Below are 18,622 nucleotides of genomic sequence, written 5' to 3'. Positions count from 1 at the left end.
AATACTGGAATGCCTGCTTTCTGCTGTATTTTTACACATCTGACAGAGTGATCTGCTGATCGCACCCATGGGAGAGCTTAGGCTACTTGGTTTGTAGCACCTGAGAAGAGCCTCCTTGGACAGCAGCACTTCTCTCTCCGGGCAGGATTCAACTAGAGTCATTCTAAGTATTTACAGCGTCACTCCTCAACTGAGTCATCACCAAGCCCTTCTAAAGAAAAATAGCTATTTGTAGGACTTGATTCTTTTGGCCTGTTTTAGGATAATACAGGTTTTCCACCAGATTCTCCTATGTCTTCCCACAGGCTATGAGAGGATTCTTCTCCCCAGAAGTCCTCTTCCTCATCGTTCCTCCTGTGGCCAATGTGTGTCCATAACACAGCAGTATCAGGCCTATGTTAGCTAATGTTAGGAGGCTGATCCCAGTCTTACATGTCACCAGGAGATTCCCTTGGATGATGTTATTGTGCTAGTCAGGTGGATCTATGATTAGCGCGGCCATTGTCACAGAGTTGTGATATGAAGTTTTGCTTTTTGGACCATGTGGAGAGGAAGCTGTCCTTGTATTTGCAAGCCCAGGGAGCCCCGGTTGCAAAGTTCTGCCCTGCCTTCATGGCTGGAGTAGGAACTGGGGACTGCAGGTAGGAATCCAGATCTGTAAAAGCATTTGGCTTGTACCATGCAGAAAAGCCTTGGGGACAGGACTTGTGGCTAGGGAAGGGCTAGTGTCTCTGCTAGAGGCTCCAAGATGCTAGGCGTGAGTCCCTCAGCCCATCCTCCTCACAGTGGAGAGCTCTTGCCAGAAGCAGGCTGTTCTCTTCCGGGAGCCACAGGTCCCAAGTGCTGGGACCACTGTCAGAGCCATGATGATTTCTCTAGTAAAAAAGACCAGTTTAGTTATAGTTATAGTGCCTTGTTCTTCATGTGTATTTTTGCAAAGACAGCTTTACAGTGTGAGACAGAAGGAGGTGAAACTTTGGCAGAATTATGTTGCTCTGATAATCTATCCCCCACCAGCAAAGCATGCTCAGCCCGCACTGTGCCAGCCGACAAATTTCTGCTTGCGTACCCTGTCACGAGTTCAGGTCAGGCAGCTAGAGCTAATGATAAGCTCCCCTAGACTGCTTTTGCTGAAGCAGGCTGCAGATACAGAGGATACTGGGAACCATTCTTGCCCCTAGTGCTTCTCCATCAGTAGCTGTCTGAGGGCAGTGAAGTGCACAGATTGTGGAGCAGCTTTCGTGGGAAGGAGATAAAGACCAGCAGATGCAGAGGTGTGTCAGCAGCTGTCCAAGCAAGTCACCAATCACTGAAGTCCAGCTCTGCAGTTCTGCAGCACTGGGGACATGATTCAATTTCTGTTTTGAATGCCATCATTATTCTTGATTTACATTGCCGGATTCACTGGCTAGACTGTGGACCTTCCTGATACATGGGATGCAGAAGGTCCTGGGTCCACTTTCTATGTACTTCCCTACTCTCAGAGACCAGTGCCGTCTTCTTTGGTGTGTCTGTGATGGAAGTTTTATTAATGCAAAATGAATATCCCTCTGGAAAATGAAGTCCAGAAATTAATAATGAATTAAAACAACTTGCCACAGGCATCGCTAATGAGCTCTTTGTCTGTGTGGCTCACATGAAAGGAGGTCATTGCTCAGCCATTCCCATCCCGAACTACAAGCCGATTAAACCGTTAACTTTCAGCGCATGGGTCTCTCCTGAGACAGCAAGGCAGGCTGCAACTCAGCTTGTGCCTTCCAGGGTTTTACAGCCAGCTGTGCAGGTTTGTCTTGAGAAGTCTTTGTTACCTACAGAAAGCACTTCCCTCCTTCCCCCACCAAAGACTGAGATTGCCCATCTGCGTAGAGAGGAAACAGAGCTCATCCCACAGCACTGAAAAGAGACAATAACCTTGCAGAGCTTAAGAAGAGAGTGGAAAGTAATCTTCAAGGGGACTAGCAGGGCTTAAGTTCACTGCTATAAGCCTCTTCAGGGACACTGGGCCAGTAACTAAGCTGGCACTGCTCCAGTGCTGGGTTTGCATCTATTGTTCTTTTTCCTTATCTTGCAAGACAAGAATTATCCTCCCTTATCTGATGCAGCAGGCTTTGAATGAGGCCCCAAAGCAAGGGCTGTGGAGATTGCTCCCCTGTCTCCATCCCTGGCAAGACCTGCGGAGGGGGAGTTGTGCTGGGAGCAGAGCAGCCACAGGGAAATCTGCCACACCATGCTCACCAACCTCCACGATTTTTTCAGCTGTGAGGTCTCACTCAGCAGCGCTAAGGAGTAGCATTTACTTGCAGCACTTAAAAGACAGCTTACACACAGCACTTTTTGCCTTTACCTATCTTGCCTGTGAGGGTGGCCAAAGGCTGGTGCTTTCAGGTCCTGCTCCTCACTTGACACCCTGGGGCCAGATGCAGCAGTGTGTGGGGCAAGGGAGGCTGTGCAGCCCCATAGTCAATGCTCCATGACATGGCTGGACATCAGGAGAAGGGACTTTTACCCCTTTTCCAGCACCTCTTATGACACTGCTGACTGACTGAAGCTGAGGGACCCATCACTTCCCCGTGTGTATGGGCAGCCTGTTTCACATCATACATTTACTGCTCTTTTCTGCTCTCTTGTGGTATATGAAATCCCAACCTATCCCCTCCAAGTGATGCTTCTAGGCCTGGGAAAATGCTCCTGTGTTTTTAATATGTTTCTTCCCCACCCATGCCCTCTCAGCTGGGACACATGGTGAGGCTGGCTGATGTCTGGCTTCCCTGCTCAGCAGCACAACTGCTCATTTATCAAATATCTGAGTCACTGCAGATCACTACAGAGCGGTGGGTGACAGGCAGTGCCAGCCACAAAGCACAGTGTCTGAAATATGTGCTGTTGTGGGGCTGCCCAGATTCAGTTCCACCAATTGCCTTCACCAATGGCCTTGGCTGCAGAGGCAATGGTGCCATTGTGCCCACAGTTTATAGAATCATGTCAGAGCAAAAAAGCCTTTTTCTCTCCCTTACTTCTCCCCACCTCCTTCTGTCTCTGCGATGGTCATCTGGATGCAACACTGAGCATCAGTCAAGGCTCTGTGTGCTGAGACTGGAGTGGAAAAGGACTTGGGATTTTGGTCCCTGACTGCAGAGCAGGAGTGGTGAGGACCTCAGGAGAAGCAGTGAAAGAGCTGAATTAGATTTGTTCCTGCGACTCTAACCCAGAACATGTTTCATCACTGGAGGCCAACGTGATAAATTTCTGAGTGCTTTATCCCCAGGGTGCAGGGGAAGGAACGATCATGTTCTCATCATGTGCAGCAGAGTCCCTGCCCCATACTTATGCAAGGATAGTAGGTCTTTAATCCACCCTGGCCTTTCATTGCTGTCTCTGAGGACACCTAGGGTTCGGAGCACTAGGATTTGAAAACAGCGCTATCTGGGGCAAGTGGGCATTTAGCTGGTCAAAGTCCACATTGCTGCTTGAGGTCAGGCCTTCCATCTCCTGCACTCATTTCTGGTCATGCCTCCCCATTCCTCCTCTTGTTCTAGCACTAGGCTGGAAGGAAATCCCTTTCTGGGGCAGAGAGAGTTCAGTCTGATTGGTTTCCTGATCAGGAAAGAAGGTAGCAGAGAGACATGGGAGGGGTATGGGAAAAGCAAGACCATCTATAGTAATGCAGGCTTAGGCTCTGAACCTGCACATTGGCACAGGCACAACGCCCCCTTCCTCTCTTTCTTTAACAAATTTGTCTTAGTTTGTCTGTTGTTAACCTGAAAACTCATCTAACACCCCCAGTAAATATATGTGCAGAGCTTACTGTAGCTCAATGCATCTGGCAGTCTTAACATCCATCCTTTTTGTCACAGTATTTGAGTACCTTATAAGCAAGAGTACAGTTTGTCCTTAAAATGTCCCAGTGAAGGAAGTTTCATCTTAACAGGTAATAGAGAGGCTGGGAATGTCTATCACACTCAGGATAATGCCAAGACAGAAGTATCTGCTGAATCCCCAGACAGGTGAAGCTGGTGTGCTCTTTGCTTGGATCCCTGAAACCATTCAGCTGCATTGCCATGGCCCTGTGCCTGGTCTGCTCAGCTCTGACTGCCAGTCAGGAGCTATTTCAGGAATCTCTGAAAGGCAATGCAACAGGTAATGTAGACATGTCAAAGAGACTCCATCACAAGCTCACAGTGCCAGAGAAGTCTGATTTAGGAATTAAAATGAGGCTTGTTAAGTCCCACCTAATTTGTTTTCTGCCAATTCTTCCTCCTACACAGCAACTTACATCCTGCTCAGGAGCTGGTTTGTGCTAGTACTGCATTTAAGCATGGATATTGCTTCTTTCTTTGCTGACCTAGAAGCCACCATTTTTCTGGGTACATAGACATTCTCTTAAATTCAGAGTACAGACATTCTCTTAAACTGCGGTGCTCCACCAGGTTGTAACAGGGAGACAGAGCAGGGTGGAGGCCAGTATAAAACATGAGCACCGGAGAAGTATTTCAGGCTGCCATTTGTCTCAGGAGTGTCAAGTACTAGGACAGTCTTCAGTTTAGGGACAGTCTTAAATAGAGATTGAGAGATTTATGAATCTGTTTGGGAGTCTAATACAGATTAAGATTTTTTTTCCCATGGGAGTTGTATCTGTATTTACAGATAGGCAGGCAATTAGGATAGCAGGGTTCCCTGGATCCTGCCACCCATTTTCTGTACAGTATCATTGAGTTATTTGATCTCCACCCAACAACAGTTTCCTGGCAAGGGTAAATGACTCAGCTGCTTGACTGACTTGCTGGGGCAGTAAAGACAGCTGAGTGTTTTATTTTCACTGAAGTCTGGAGTAGAGATTTGTAGATCAAGCCCTTATAAGCAGTCATCTGAAAATGCTGTTAGGATCTCTGGCCTCAGCTGTATCAAAGCTACTGTGACTCTTCCTAGTTCTAGAATCTGGGACTATTACAGGTCTGTGGGATCACAGGTCACATCTACTCAGATCCCTTCTACCCCAATTTCCTACCAGGGACAGTAAGGAAAAAAAAAAAAAAAAAAAAAAAAAAAAAAAAAAAAAAAACTGGAGAGGTGCCTGAGGACTGGAAGAAAGCCAATGTCACTCCAGTCTTCAGAAGGGCAAGAAGGAGGACTCAGGCAACTATAGGCCAGTCAGCCTCACCTCCACCCCTGCAAAGGTGATGGATGGAACAGCTCACTCTGGATGTCATCTCCAGGCATATGGAGGAAAAGAAGGTGATCAGGGGTAGTCAGCATGGATTCACCAAGGGGAAATTCTGCTTAATTAATCTGATAGCCTTCTGGGATGGAAGGACTGGCTGGGTAGATGAGGGAAGAGCAGTGGACATTGCATATCTTGACTTCAGCAAGGCTTTTGACACTGTCTCCCATAACATCCTCCTAGATAAGCTCAGGAGGTGTGATTTAGACAAGTGGACAGTAAGGTGGATTGAGAACTGGGTGAAAGGCAGAGCTCAGAGGGTCGTCATCAGTGGCTCAGTGGAGTCTAGTTGGAGGCCTGTGGCTAGTGGCGTCCCACAGGGCTCAGTACTGGGTCCCATCCTGTTCACATTTTTCATCAATGACCTGGATGAGGGGACAGAGTGCCTCCTCAGCAAGTTTGCTGGTGATACCAAGGTGGGAGGAGTGGCTGACACACCTGAGGGCTGTGCTGCCATTCAGAGAGACCTGGACAGGCTGGAGAGCTGGGTGGAGAGGAACCTCATGAGGTTCAACAAGGGCAAGTGCAGAGTCCTGCACCTAGGGAAAAATAACCCTAGGCACCAGTACAAGCTGGGGGCTGACCCGCTGGAGAGCAGCTCTGCAGAGAAGGACCTGGGAGTACTGGTGGATGACAAGTTGACTGTGAGCCAGCAATGTGCCCTTGTGGCCAGGAAGGCCAATGGTCTCCTAGGGTGCATTGGGAAGAATGTTGCCAGCAGGTCGAGGGAGGTGATCCTGCCCCTCTCCTCAGCCCTGGGGAGGCCTCATCTCGAGTCCTGTGTCCAGTTCTGGGCTCCCCACTACAAGAGAGACATGGAGCTACTGGAGAGAGACTAGCATAAGGCTACAAGGATGATCAGAAGGCTGGAGCATCTGCCCTATGAGGAACAGCTGCGAGAGCTGGGCCTGTTAAGCCTGGGGAAGAGAAAACTGAGGGGGGATCTGATCAGTGTGTACAAGTACCTGAAGGGAGGGTGTCAAGGGGATGGGGACAAACTCTTTTCAGTTGTCCCATGCAACAGGACAAGAGGCAATGGGCAGAAATTGAATCACAGAAGTTCTGACGGAATGTGAGGAGGAATTTCTTCCCTGTGAGAGCGACGGAGTCCTGGCACAGGTTGCCCAGAGAGGTTGTGGAGTCTCCTTCTCTGGAGCTATTCAAAACCCACCCGGATGCAATCCTGCCTACCATGCTCTAGGTGACCTTGCTTGAGCAGGGGGGTTGGACTAGATGATCTCCAGAGGTCCCTTCCAACCTCACTGATTCTATGATAAGAGATCTAGTACCAAGATTTCAGCAGCACAGCACTAAACACAGAAGCTTGACAAGAGTTGGTGGAAATACACAAAGATAAGGTAGCGTTAGACAGTCAAAGGTTTTGCACAGAATGCAAAACTGGCCCATTGTAGTACCCCGTAGTGCTCTGTATGTGATGAACAGCTTCTTTTCGCTTAGCTTTTATGTTCTTAGAAAGGGCATTTTGAAAATGTGTGTTACTTTCCTCTCTTTGCTTCCAAGTACCTTCATTTTTTGACAAATGCTCATCCATAAATGACAAGCAATACTTAGCAGGAAAATATTCCGTTTTGTAATTTACTTCTCTTTTGGTCCTGTCACATCATATCTTTTGGCACTATGTTTGTATTAGTGTTACGAGTATATATCTGCACTGTGTGTGAGAGAGAGTGGGTGTCTGAGATGTGTTTGTAAAGGTTTCTGATAAAAAGTTTTAACAACTTAGATTATTAGAGAGGCATGAGTGAGTCGCTCATAGTAAATCTGAACACTGGCAGATGGTAGGTCATCTCTCTGCAGAGAAATTAAGTACCAAAGAGGCTGGAGTCACCTCTTTTTTATTATTTACCTAGGAGGGAAATTATTGCTCATTTCAAGGAGCTAACATTGCTTGAAATTTTAGTTTGAATACCAGGGGAAACATTAAAAAAAGGCAATGGAGCACCTCCAAAGATAGCATTTCCTTCCAGATACATAGTGCAGTTATATCAAAGTTCTCCTTTTTGATCACTTTCTTTCTTGTTTTCCAGCCAAAGCTTTTGGCAAAGGAGTTGCTTGACCTGGTGGCATCTCATTTCAACCTGAAGGAAAAAGAGTACTTTGGAATTGCATTCACAGATGAAACGTAAGTGCCATGAATGAAAGACCTAAGAAGCAGCTGTTAAATCACAGGAAAACTGAGTGGAATTTCTGCCTAAGCAAAAGGACCAGCACAGAAGACCTGAGTACTCTAAGGTCTTAGACCAAAGTCCAGGGAGACAGGGCCTCATATCAGTCTTTCTTGTAATTTCTCTTCTGCAGAGTGCTGGAGGTCTCTAGTAGTGAATTAAGCACTGTTGGGGGGTTTACAGAGACAGTAACAATCCCTTCCTATCACACGTTCAAAGATTTCTTGTCATTTGGCATTGGTAAAAAGTTGACTTAAGCTCTCTTGGACTTAATATCCAATTGCTATTTCAATATTATTACCAAATTGGCAGAACTATACAATTAAAGTTTTAATGTGTTTATTCACTCAAGTAGCTTTAAAACTAAAACTAATGCTAAATTAATTCAAGGAAAGAAAAAAAACTCAAAAAATTACTATTTCTGATGTTTTAGATCCTAGATTAGAGTTTCTTAAAAAAAGGAAAGAAGAAAGTTGGGAAAGGAAGGGGTATAAATTTAATGTGAACCAAATGACTTTTAAATATAAAATTTCCATTTAAAAAGGATTTGACCTTCGTTAGAAGTCAAATAATCCTGTGGCTGAGCTAAATCAAAGAACGGGGCTATCACAGCGCAGTCACCTCAGACAATGTTGATTGTTCATCTCAAACCCCAGGTCCTATGATTACTACAAAATTTGAGCTTTCATACCTAGACCGGACATTTCTATGACTTGTGTTTGTAAAGGAAAGCATGAAAAGTTGAATTCCTCTTGTTTAAAAGCCAGAAATCAAGTAGAAAATTTACATTGGCTAAGCATCAAGGGTCTGACTACCATGACTACTCCTGGACTGTGACCTTTCAGTGTTACTGTATAGTGCCTGTTACTTCTGTTCTGGCTACCTGTTTCCCTTCTGTAGTTAGACTGTCCTTAGCATATGGAGTGTGTCTCATATCGGCAGCTACTATATTCCACCCCGGTTTGTGATTTTTCTCTAATAATAATTGGGAAAAGACCCTACATTTGTTTTTTTCTGACAAACAAGATTTTCAAGTCACTGTTGTCTTCCCAATATAACTGAGTCAGCAGTACTACTGTCACGGGCCAGCTCTGCTCTCTTGCTGAAGTGGCAGAGTAATGTAAATTGTCTACTGGTATAATGATTTGCGATCAGGTAATCAGCGGCAGCTGCCTAATGTGCACATACATGCCCCCACTGAACGCAGCAGCAATCACCCCTTCGAAGCCAGTTTTCCTGGCAAGTGTCTGCTTGGGCAGACTGAGGCCATCTCAGGACACGGCTCCTGGTGCAGGAGGACACTTAAAGTCAGGCACGTGCAGAACTGAGACCTAAATCAAGGGAGAGCTCAGATCTGTGCAATCTTGCTGACATGAGCAGTTCAGCACGGGTAGGAGATCTTTCACCCAACACAAAATAAGACTGGCCCTCAAATGAGGAAGAGCGAGAGGTATCAGCAAGTAACTGAAGCAGCAAAAGAAAATGACTGTTCATCAGGGTGTTATTTCTTATCAGACATGGTGAGTTACTCAGAGGGTGCTGGCTGAAGGGTGCAGGGAAATGAAGCAGTGAAGCTAAAGATGACGAAGGGATGAAAATGTTCTTCTGACAGCCCCAACAGCACAGGTTAAAAAGAGGAAACATGTGACAGGTTCATGGGCAGAAAGAGATCTGCAACCATACAGCGATGGAGCAGGTCCTGGCTGCCAGCTGAGCTGAATGGGCCCAGGATTCCCCTAGGAGTGCATGGGATGCTCATGAGGAGGTGTCAGCAACGAGAGAGACAGAGTCTCTCATTCTCCCCAGGGACCACCTCAGGTTTAAAAGAGAGTGGTGTGAGCAAATACCTCAGTTAGCAATGGAAGGTAGTGCAAGAGGCTGACAGAGGTTGTCGAGCCAGCATGCAAAGCACTGGCGAAAGCCAGGTGTAAATGATAGAATCAGGGATTCGGATGGATGAGCATTGTGTAACAGGACTTCAAAGAATCATAGGGTGAGTGAGATGCCATCCACTCACCTAGTTCATCTTCTAAAAAATTGGTCAAGATGGCACAAGAAGAATTTAGCAGGAGCTCAGCTGGCCCAGATGAAAGATTTGGGGACACCCTCATTAAATCTAGTGAACAGAGTCCAATAACCTATCAGAAATTTCTAGCCAATATAAAGCTTGGTCTATAGCCCTAGTGCTGCCCCACAGTAATTCCTGATCCTTACATGGAGGCTTCTTGTTTGCTGTGAAAATAATACTTACAAAGATGATTTATGCATAATATTTCCTCCTCAGCTGTAACAAGCTCTTTTCCAGAACAACAACTATTTTACTGACCACAACCAAAAAAGATATGTGGGGCGTTGAACTGGGTGTTGGAAACAGGTGTCCCATGTCACTTTGAGAAAGTCAACTGGGTTGTCTATACCACAGATATTAACCTGCAGTGTGAATCTGAAGCGAAAAAAAAATTCTTTCCTCAAAAAGTTGGAAAGACGGTCTCTTATCATGCGTTTGTACAGCACCCAACATAGCCCTATAGTTAATGCTCTGAACAGATGAGGCATACAAAGAGAAATCATTGAATTTTGTAATGTGAGCTCTCAGAAATTTCCTCCTCTTCACAAATAACATTTCCGAGTCCCAGTGTGCCTTCTGAGAAGGGACCAGCTAACACAGAATATGCTTGGTTCATAAATGTAGTCTGAAGTTGGCTAAATTGCAAGTTTACAAAGAAGAAAAGCCACTAAAGTATTAAATCAATTCTTCTATTTAAGAGTAAAAGCTCTATGAGAGTAATTTATTTAGAAATGATTTGGACTGGGGATTTCCACTCATTAGTTGCGCTCTATCATGACAACCTGAGAAGAAAATCAATAGGAACAACCTTTGCGTTGGCGACTTAATAGTTTCTTGTGATAGTATAGGGTCATTACCGCATTCAATGTGACCAAAATTAGATTGTCAGACTATTATAGGGGAAAGAATAACGCCTCCTATTTTAATGATCATAGGAACACTTTACGGCATTAGCCATTAACAGAGGGAGAGCACAGGTCAAAAGTGTGTCTCTGCATAGTATGTGGAGCTAAGCTCCAACACAAATGTAAAGCCATAAAACCCATATATTGCTTGATTATGGATTAAAAGGAATTGGGAAAGGGCCTTTTTCCAGTTCAGCTTAGTATGAATCTGTGCTAACCATGTTTTCCCTTGGCATTAGCCCTTCTAGCGTTCATTGAAAGCAAGTGGTCAGAACTCCCCTTCTGTTCACTGCAGAAGGAACCGTTTGAGCCACAGACAGGTTTTCATGTCCTTTGCTTGTCCTTAGACATGAGGTACCTGTTCCGTAGAGATCTCCCAACTCTTGCATCCCACTGCTCCTCCTTTCCGTGGGCCTAACCAAAAACTGAAATGCTCAACCAAAGCCTTTTCATGGTGCTTCTCCTCCATCACCAGAGCAGAAACTGCAGAGCAGCTAGCTAATACATAGGATAAAAAATTGCAAGGAAGTGAGGCTCTGAAACATCTGTGCAGACCCCCAACCTGCTTGTTGGCTCCCTGTACTACAACAGTCCTTTTCAGCATCTGGTACTGGCCCATGTCGGAGATTAGGCTGTGAATGATGCCATTATTATTTGTGTTATACTTGTGCTAGAACTCATACTAACATGATAAAGACAGAGAATGTCCTTATTTAGCCCCAGATCCTGTAGATAAGGGGATGGCACAGACATGTATGAGAAGAGGGAGAGCAGAGTACCACTCTTCCTTGGAATACTCTCCTGGCCTCCAGGAATTCGATGGGTGACTTATTCCTGCCTTGCAGCAATGTGGTAGAGCCAGAACTAGGTACCAATTGTCCCGTGTCCTAGCCTGTTCAATGGATGGTCCAGCTCTCTAGAATAATGTCCTGCACTGGCATTAAACTAGTTCATTTGTCCCCAAATCCACCATTTTGAAAAATCTGTTTACGTAACCTCATATAGTTTCCAGAGCCTTGTAGTCCCTTCCAAAAATATTTCCATTATTGGATTTAGACCTTAAATAAGAAAATCCACATGCTTATCTTTAAAGTTCTGTTTGTTTCTCTAGTGGTCAATGGAAATGTAAAATAACATATATGGTTTCCATTATGTGAATTGGTCCTCCTCAAAATTCAGTTCAACATGAGTTTGACCTTGAAGGGAGGTGAGTTGGTTTATTGGTCCAAGTATCTTTATGAAAACAAATAAATGTGAATCCACTTTTCAGAAATCTGGACATTAACCGGTAAATCTGTATAAACAGATCCACCTGGAGGCAAAGTACTCGCTGATGTACCACTCTTCACTAAAAGCCCTGATGAAAGAAAACAGAAACTACTGCATGCAATCAACAATATCAGCTCTGGGCACCAAAATCCATACTCAGTCTATAACCTAAATGGACCTAGTTTCTGTTTCCTAGAAGCAATTATGTATTTTTTATTGACACACCCGTTTAACTGCCAACATGGGTACAATGAATGGTGAAAAATTATCTGGTTTTCAATATTCAGCCTCCCTGTAGGTCACTCAAAACTGTTTGCAGCATTATTTGTTAATACACTGATGTAAACACCAAATGAACAAATCAATGGAAATAATGAAACAAAAGCTACTTTGAGTCTCTAAATTGAAGTGTGAAGGAAATCCAGCTAGACATGGGAATGTTTGAAGGGGATCCCACTGCAAACTGCCCAAATGGGTCCATGAAAACTGCCAAGATTACTACATGCCTAGGATTATACGCACAAACATTTTACTGTCTTATATGGGATTGCACTCTGTGAATAGTCCTGCTGAAGACAGCAAGACAGCTTCCAGAGCAAAGCATTTTGTGGCATAACAGCATTAGAGTTTGGCTCCTGACAGACAACGTTCACTGGCAGATACCAGTTATTGTTCACTGCTGCTGTTCTCTAAATGCCACACATGCATGCTTGGAAACAAGGAGTTAGGTGACAATCTGCAGTGCAGAAGCCTTTAGTGATGAAAGATTGTAAGTGGTAATTGAGTACAGTGAACAGTTAGGTCCTGGCAGTGATTTAAGTGACCTTCCTCCTGTGAAGGAGCTCTGGATTTAAGCTCATAGCAGATAGGAGTGACAAAAGATTTCAACCCAAAAACTCGGTGCAAAGTTAACTGTGTTGTTCAGTATGCACACCCATGTATGTGTGCAATTACATGCACATGTAAGTATGCATATGTCTATACATGTATTCTTTTTGTACCAACCATATCACAATGAGATACAAGTTTCCAAAGATGCAGTGAGCATGAAAAGAACAAATCATTTTAAAATGAGAAATAACATGAAACGAATTACTGTTCTCTGCACTGTGGCTTCTAAACCCTTCACTGCACATGTAAGGCAAACCCAGACATTTCTGTTGAATAAACATAGATGTAAACTGTAAATTCATTGTTAACAAATTGGTCTGAGCAGGAAACGGTTTGCAATGCCATCCACTGCTAGTGGCTGCTACTTTGGTGATACAAATGCAGCTGGAGAGGTTTGGAATAGGATGTCAGGCTTAGTGTGGCTTCTCCTTGCTCTGACAGTGTTTCATACCTTGGTCTAAATGGATAAAGGCTCATTTTATACTTTGGCTAGAAACGGGTGAACATGTCTAGTTTCAATTTCCATGCATACTGTGGCCTTCAAAATTAATTTCTGCCTCTCTGAATCCCCTTTAAGAGAAACATAATGGGACCTCAGGACAAAAAAAAAAAGTGGTCAATAGTGAAAAGGCCAGCCCTCGAGAAGGGGAATGCAGTTGGAAGAGTAGACGCCTCCAATTTTTGTGTGCCCAGGGTAGGATTCTTCCAAGGGGGTTCCTTTTCTAACAGCTCAGAGCATCTGTCTTCTAAAAACCAGCCCTTGTTAAAGCATGCACCTTTGCTAAGCAACAGGGCACAAATGTAGTTTGTGTGCCTTTAATATGCAGTTTAGGCTGCCCTCTACCTAGAGAAAAAAAAATAAAGAAAGAAACTTATTAAAAATACTTTACATAGAGAACAAAAGTTACTAAAAAACATAAAAATCAGGTGTTATTTTTTTTCTCTACACCAAAAAGAAGTCTAAAAAAAGTTTGAAAGTCCCCAGCTACACAAATCTCACCTGTACTTAGTTGAGATGTGGAAGGAATGATGGGCCAAGGCAAATTGATGCATAGGCTGTTCAGACAAAAACAGATGTGAGATGATTTCTTTATAAATGCCTGATCCTGAACTCACGGGAGTGATAAGTGAAGCTCACAAGCCATTTTGAACCCCTCAGCGCAAACTGGCTTTCTACACCAAAGGCTGTCAAGCACGATGTCCCCTTTGGTCTCCTGCCAGCCTGGAGCTGTCTGGCTTTGCAGATCCCTGCACTACCAAGCCCTTTTAGCATCTGCATAAGCAAGGCAGCTGTACAGAAAATCAAATTGAACCCAGGTGATCCAAAGCCTCCTGAAATTGTTACTCTCCTCTTTATTTATTTTTCTAGAAAAGAAGGAGTGAGGGAGCTGCAAATATGGTTAAAATGTTAAATAGCTGTTGTTGCTTAGTTTCCAAGGCAGTTCCTCAGTTACTCAAAGCACATGCAGTGCTAAGGAGTAATGGGCAGATCTTTGTGAAAACTGAGTGTGTTTGCTGACAGGGTACATTTCTAAGGCTTGTGCCAACCTTAGAACTTAATTTAACAGTGTTTTTAAACACAGCTTTTTTTCATTTTTGGTGAAATGATTAATCTTGAGGATTAGCATGAACCAGTGAATAGACACTGGAACAGAGTGCAGAACATCTGAATTCCATTTCCTGCTTTATTTGCTGCATGATTCCCCCCCCCCCCCCAAAATCACTTTAAATCTCTCTCCCTTTGCTTGCCTAGAAAGCAAAGTGCTGAAGGCAAGGACTGTTTCTCCCTTTGGATGAAATCTGGTCAGACTGAAATCAATAGCAAAATTGTCCACAGATGCAATTCTAGCACCACTCAAGGCAGTGGCAAAATTCCTGCTGACTTCAGTGGGGCCTGAATTTCACCCTATGTGTATAATTTAATGGGGCCTTTATCTCAGCTGGGGAGTGAGATGCCACTGTAATACAAATAATGGTATTTATAAAATACCACACACGCACAGGGTGGTTTATAATGTGTGAAACATGACAAACAGAGCTCCTGCCCAGGAAAGCTTACAGCAGCAAGGCACAAATGGATAAATTATAGGAGAAAATAATAGCGACAGGTACCATCTAGGCAAAAGAAGAGCAGCATGTGGTAATTGGAGCTGGAACGCTTCATGGAGCAGCTATTTTTCAGGAGCTCTCCGAAGAAGGAAAAGCAAGACTTGGCAAACCTAGAGAGGCTATTTCAGGCATGAGGGTGGTAAATAAACTCTCTGGGGCTGTATACATTTGGGTTTAGCTTTGAGTGAAATATTGCAGGCATTGTGGTGACTATTAACAATAAGGATTTTTAATGAAAATCTTGACAGACTTTTAATGATGCATCTGCTCCAGGGGGCTGTAATAAAAGGTGAAGCTCTTAACATTTTGTTCTGTCCTATCTGCTCTGTATTACCAGCTTTCACTCTGACAGATTGAACTTTAGCTCTTCAATTCTCATACTGAAATGTTGCCAGGATGATATCGTTTCTGTTCCTCAAACATTTACTGTGTGTTTTTCAAATATCATGCAATAGCCAAGGGCAAATAGCATGCATTTTTATTCATCTTTTTAACGCTTCAGACCTCATTGCAATGAGTAGCAAGAAATCTCTTTACTCCTGGGCTCATAACTGTCTCCTCTCTTATCAGGGGACACTTGAACTGGCTTCAGTTGGACCGCAGAGTGCTGGAACATGACTTCCCCAAAAAGTCAGGACCGGTTGTTTTGTACTTTTGTGTCAGGTAAGTACATGATAGCAAGCCATTCCTATCAGATAAACCTACAAATGACCTGTTGCTTAGAGGTCAGGAAATGAGGTTGTCCAGTTCTCAAGTTATAGAAATGCCCATAGACAAACTAACACTTTTATGGCTGTTCCTTTTGAGCTCTTCAGCTTTGAAAACACCTCTCACACATGTGTAAATTAGTTGTAGGCACAGGAACACTCATAGCTACACTGAGAAAAACTGTGTATGAGGAAAGATCAGATGTTATGTCTTTCATGGATTTAAATTTTTATTTGCGGATTTTGAACACTCTTAGAAGGGCCATGCTTGGCAGAGCTGCAAAACAAAAACCTCTTTCTGCCAGCATAATCAATCTGAACCAGCCACCTGGAGGAAAAATACTCACTTCCTCTTTGGTGAGCCATCCATTTCGCCTGGATTTTGCCAAAGGTGTGTGTTATGTCAGTGACCAAATTAATCTCAGTATAAATCTGTCATACTTGCATTCTGGATTCAACTACACAATGGCATAATGAATTATCTGCAATAGCAGACGATGGCATTTCCTGGCAACCAGTTCTATGTGTGCATAGGACACATTTGTAGACTGGACTGGACCAGATTTGAAAGCTTTTCATGAAGTTTGTGCCAGTTTCAGAAAATTTCTCTGCATCTGGGAATTTTGCAAGAACTGTTAGCATTTGGGAGCTGCTGGAATGCTGTCAGTGCTCTTGTGTACACAGCTTCACTGCCTGCAAGGGAGATATTTTTTGAGAAGACAAATTTGTTCTTGCAGCTTTAAAAGACCTGGTAGGAGGCTGGGGGCTGGGATGGCATATGTACAAAATTATGTTGGGGGGTTGACTTGCTTTTAATGGATAGCTCATGTCTAGAACTAGCCAGTGAAGTGATACTGTGCCTTTTCTATTAGCTTTTCCACTCCAGTGTTATGTTACATCTGACATCACTCTCATTCATTCCATAATATCCACAGAAAATGAAGACTTACTTCTGAGTTTCTTCCCCTCAGCGAGTTTTTTTTTCCCTGCACAGTGATTGTCATTCCTGTAACTTCCGTTACAAGGGAGGCTTTCCAAGAGAAGAGAGTCTTTATTCTGTTATGTCCCTATATTTACCAGTATATTTATCTTAGGACAAATCAAGGTCACATGGAGTCCCCATGACTCAAGATCTGGTCTAGTGTCTCCCAAGGAAGTAGGTTATTCTACCTGTGACATTTCAGGTGCTTCAAATTATAAAGACAGATCCAGAGCCGAACATTTCTAGTGTATATGATCCAGATTCACCTGAGTTTAAAACCAGATAAAATTGTTGGTGCTTTTCTCCAAAAGTGTTTAACCTTGAAGCAATAAAAGCACTAGAAAAAAACACCTCATTAAGAACACAGCAGCTCTGTTTTCAGGCATCTTGCCTAAGGGCCAAATTGTTAGGGCAGGCATCCCACAGAAAGCAGGGAGAGCTCTGACTGAACAGGAGCTAAGTACAAATTTTAGCAGTGGAACTGCAATGCATAAGACCCAGTGCTACTGAGCTACTCTCATATTCATTTCAAGGATGACTCAATGAGCTTAAATATAGCCATTTGTATTGTTTTATGAGAGATAGCAAAACAGTAGGGACAAGAAGTCATTTAGCAATATCTTAGCCAAGGGATATCTTAGGAATATTGATCCATACAACAGTTTAATAAATGAGTACATGAGTAAATGAGTGACCTCTCCCATTCTAGAATCATAATCCGTATGGGAAATTCATAGCGGAAAAGTCAGTGCTCTTGTGTACATAGCATTGCTGCCTGCAAGGGAGATATTCTCTGAGAAGACAAATTTGTTCTTGCAGCTTTAGAAGACCTAGAAGGAGGCTTGGGGTTGGGATGGCATACGTACAAAATTAAGTTGGGGGTTTTGACTTATTTTGACTTGTTTCAGTGGCTGAACTTGCTTGACTCACTCGTGTGGCTGAAAAGAGGGAGTGTAAAAAAAAAGACTAACTAGGGGGTTATACTCTCTTTTGTGGCAGAAATGAGTGGATTGCCACACTGCATTACAGTCTGAAATGGATGGAAAGGCCAGATGCTCAAGAGTGAAGAATGGGCATTAACTTATCTTGGCTTTTTCTACTAGTTTTCTTCCTCTGTGGGTGCCAGATAGTGTCAAGAAGTTACAACAATTTTCCAGCATGTAACAAGTTCCCATGTCCATCCCCAAATCTGATATGAGTTGAAGGCCTTTGGAGAAGAAACCATTTCCAGCCAGTTGGCTGAAGTTGGAAAGGTGTCGCACATATCTATTACACAGCAGTTTGAGTTCTGGTTTGGGATCTAGAGCAAGGGCTGAAGAAAGGGATGTGAAGAGACCCATAGCTGGGGTTGCATTTTGATGGTCTGAGAGTGCACAATGGTTTATGGAGCCATCCACATCAGCAGCAGAAAGCTCCCTTCTCCCTGCTGCCATGAGGTGGAAAGTAGAAATAACTAGTTATTTTCCTTAGATATCTACATAAGTGTTAATTTTTCAGGTGCCCATAACATCTATTGTATCATTGGTAAAGGGCTGCTGGTGCTTGCAGATACATTCTTTGCAGTACCTCTCTCAAGAATTTCAGGAGAAAAAGCTTAGATTGGTGCAGGGGGTCCTAACCAGGGGGACAGGGGGATAGTAATAGAGGTAACCAGATGTGCCAGATGTTCGTTACAGAAAAATCTGTTTACTGAATCAGGATTTTAGAATCATGTGGATTTTTCCTCTAGTCTAAGTAAATGTACATTTGGACCACACTGGGTAACTACTGAAGATATGAAGCTTCAGGCAAGAACAGTAAATGGTAGTTCTTGTGGCGGGGAAGGTATGGAAGAACCATTTTCATCTTTTATGTGACCATCAAATTGTTTTCATCCTTCAAATGCCTGCAGCAATGTTGATGGGCAACCAGCCCACCAAATACACCATGCTATTTAGATTGCCCTAAATGCATATTTTAAGGGCAACATGCTTTTTAAGCATGTTTGTTGGAGAGACTGTTTGCAAATACAACATTTCACAGACTTTGCAAAGTGAATTCTTCCTCCCTTATTTAACTCTGTGCAGCACTGTTGAAGCTATTTCATAGTGTTTTGTCACACATTTTCTTGAGGCTTGACATTGTCTAGCATTGATGTCCAATGTCTTCTGTAATAGAAGACCAAAGATTTCACAGAGCTCTAGGAAAAAAGGAGGAATATGTTCTTAGCATTGGTTCAGAAGGAATCGTTTTTGCCCTTGTACACTTACACAGCTACCACTGAAACCTTTGTCTTTAGGATCTTACA

General features: G+C 43.5%; 1 protein-coding gene across 5 annotated transcripts in view; it reads left to right on the top strand.

Annotated features, from left to right (window-relative positions):
• Positions 1-18,622, top strand: part of FRMD4A (FERM domain containing 4A) — a 231,545-nt gene that overhangs the window by 117,879 nt on the left and 95,044 nt on the right. For all 5 annotated transcript variants that reach the window (XM_062581146.1, XM_062581137.1, XM_062581128.1 and 2 more), the window contains exons 3-4: positions 7,267-7,361; positions 15,217-15,309. In XM_062581146.1, the coding sequence (XP_062437130.1) occupies positions 7,267-7,361; positions 15,217-15,309 (188 nt within the window). The remainder of the gene's footprint in view (positions 1-7,266; positions 7,362-15,216; positions 15,310-18,622) is intronic.

The sequence above is a fragment of the Rhea pennata genome, chromosome 1, assembly GCF_028389875.1.
Source record: "Rhea pennata isolate bPtePen1 chromosome 1, bPtePen1.pri, whole genome shotgun sequence".
In the NCBI taxonomy this organism is placed as follows: domain Eukaryota; kingdom Metazoa; phylum Chordata; class Aves; order Rheiformes; family Rheidae; genus Rhea; species Rhea pennata.
This window is presented reverse-complemented; position numbering and strand designations above follow the sequence as displayed.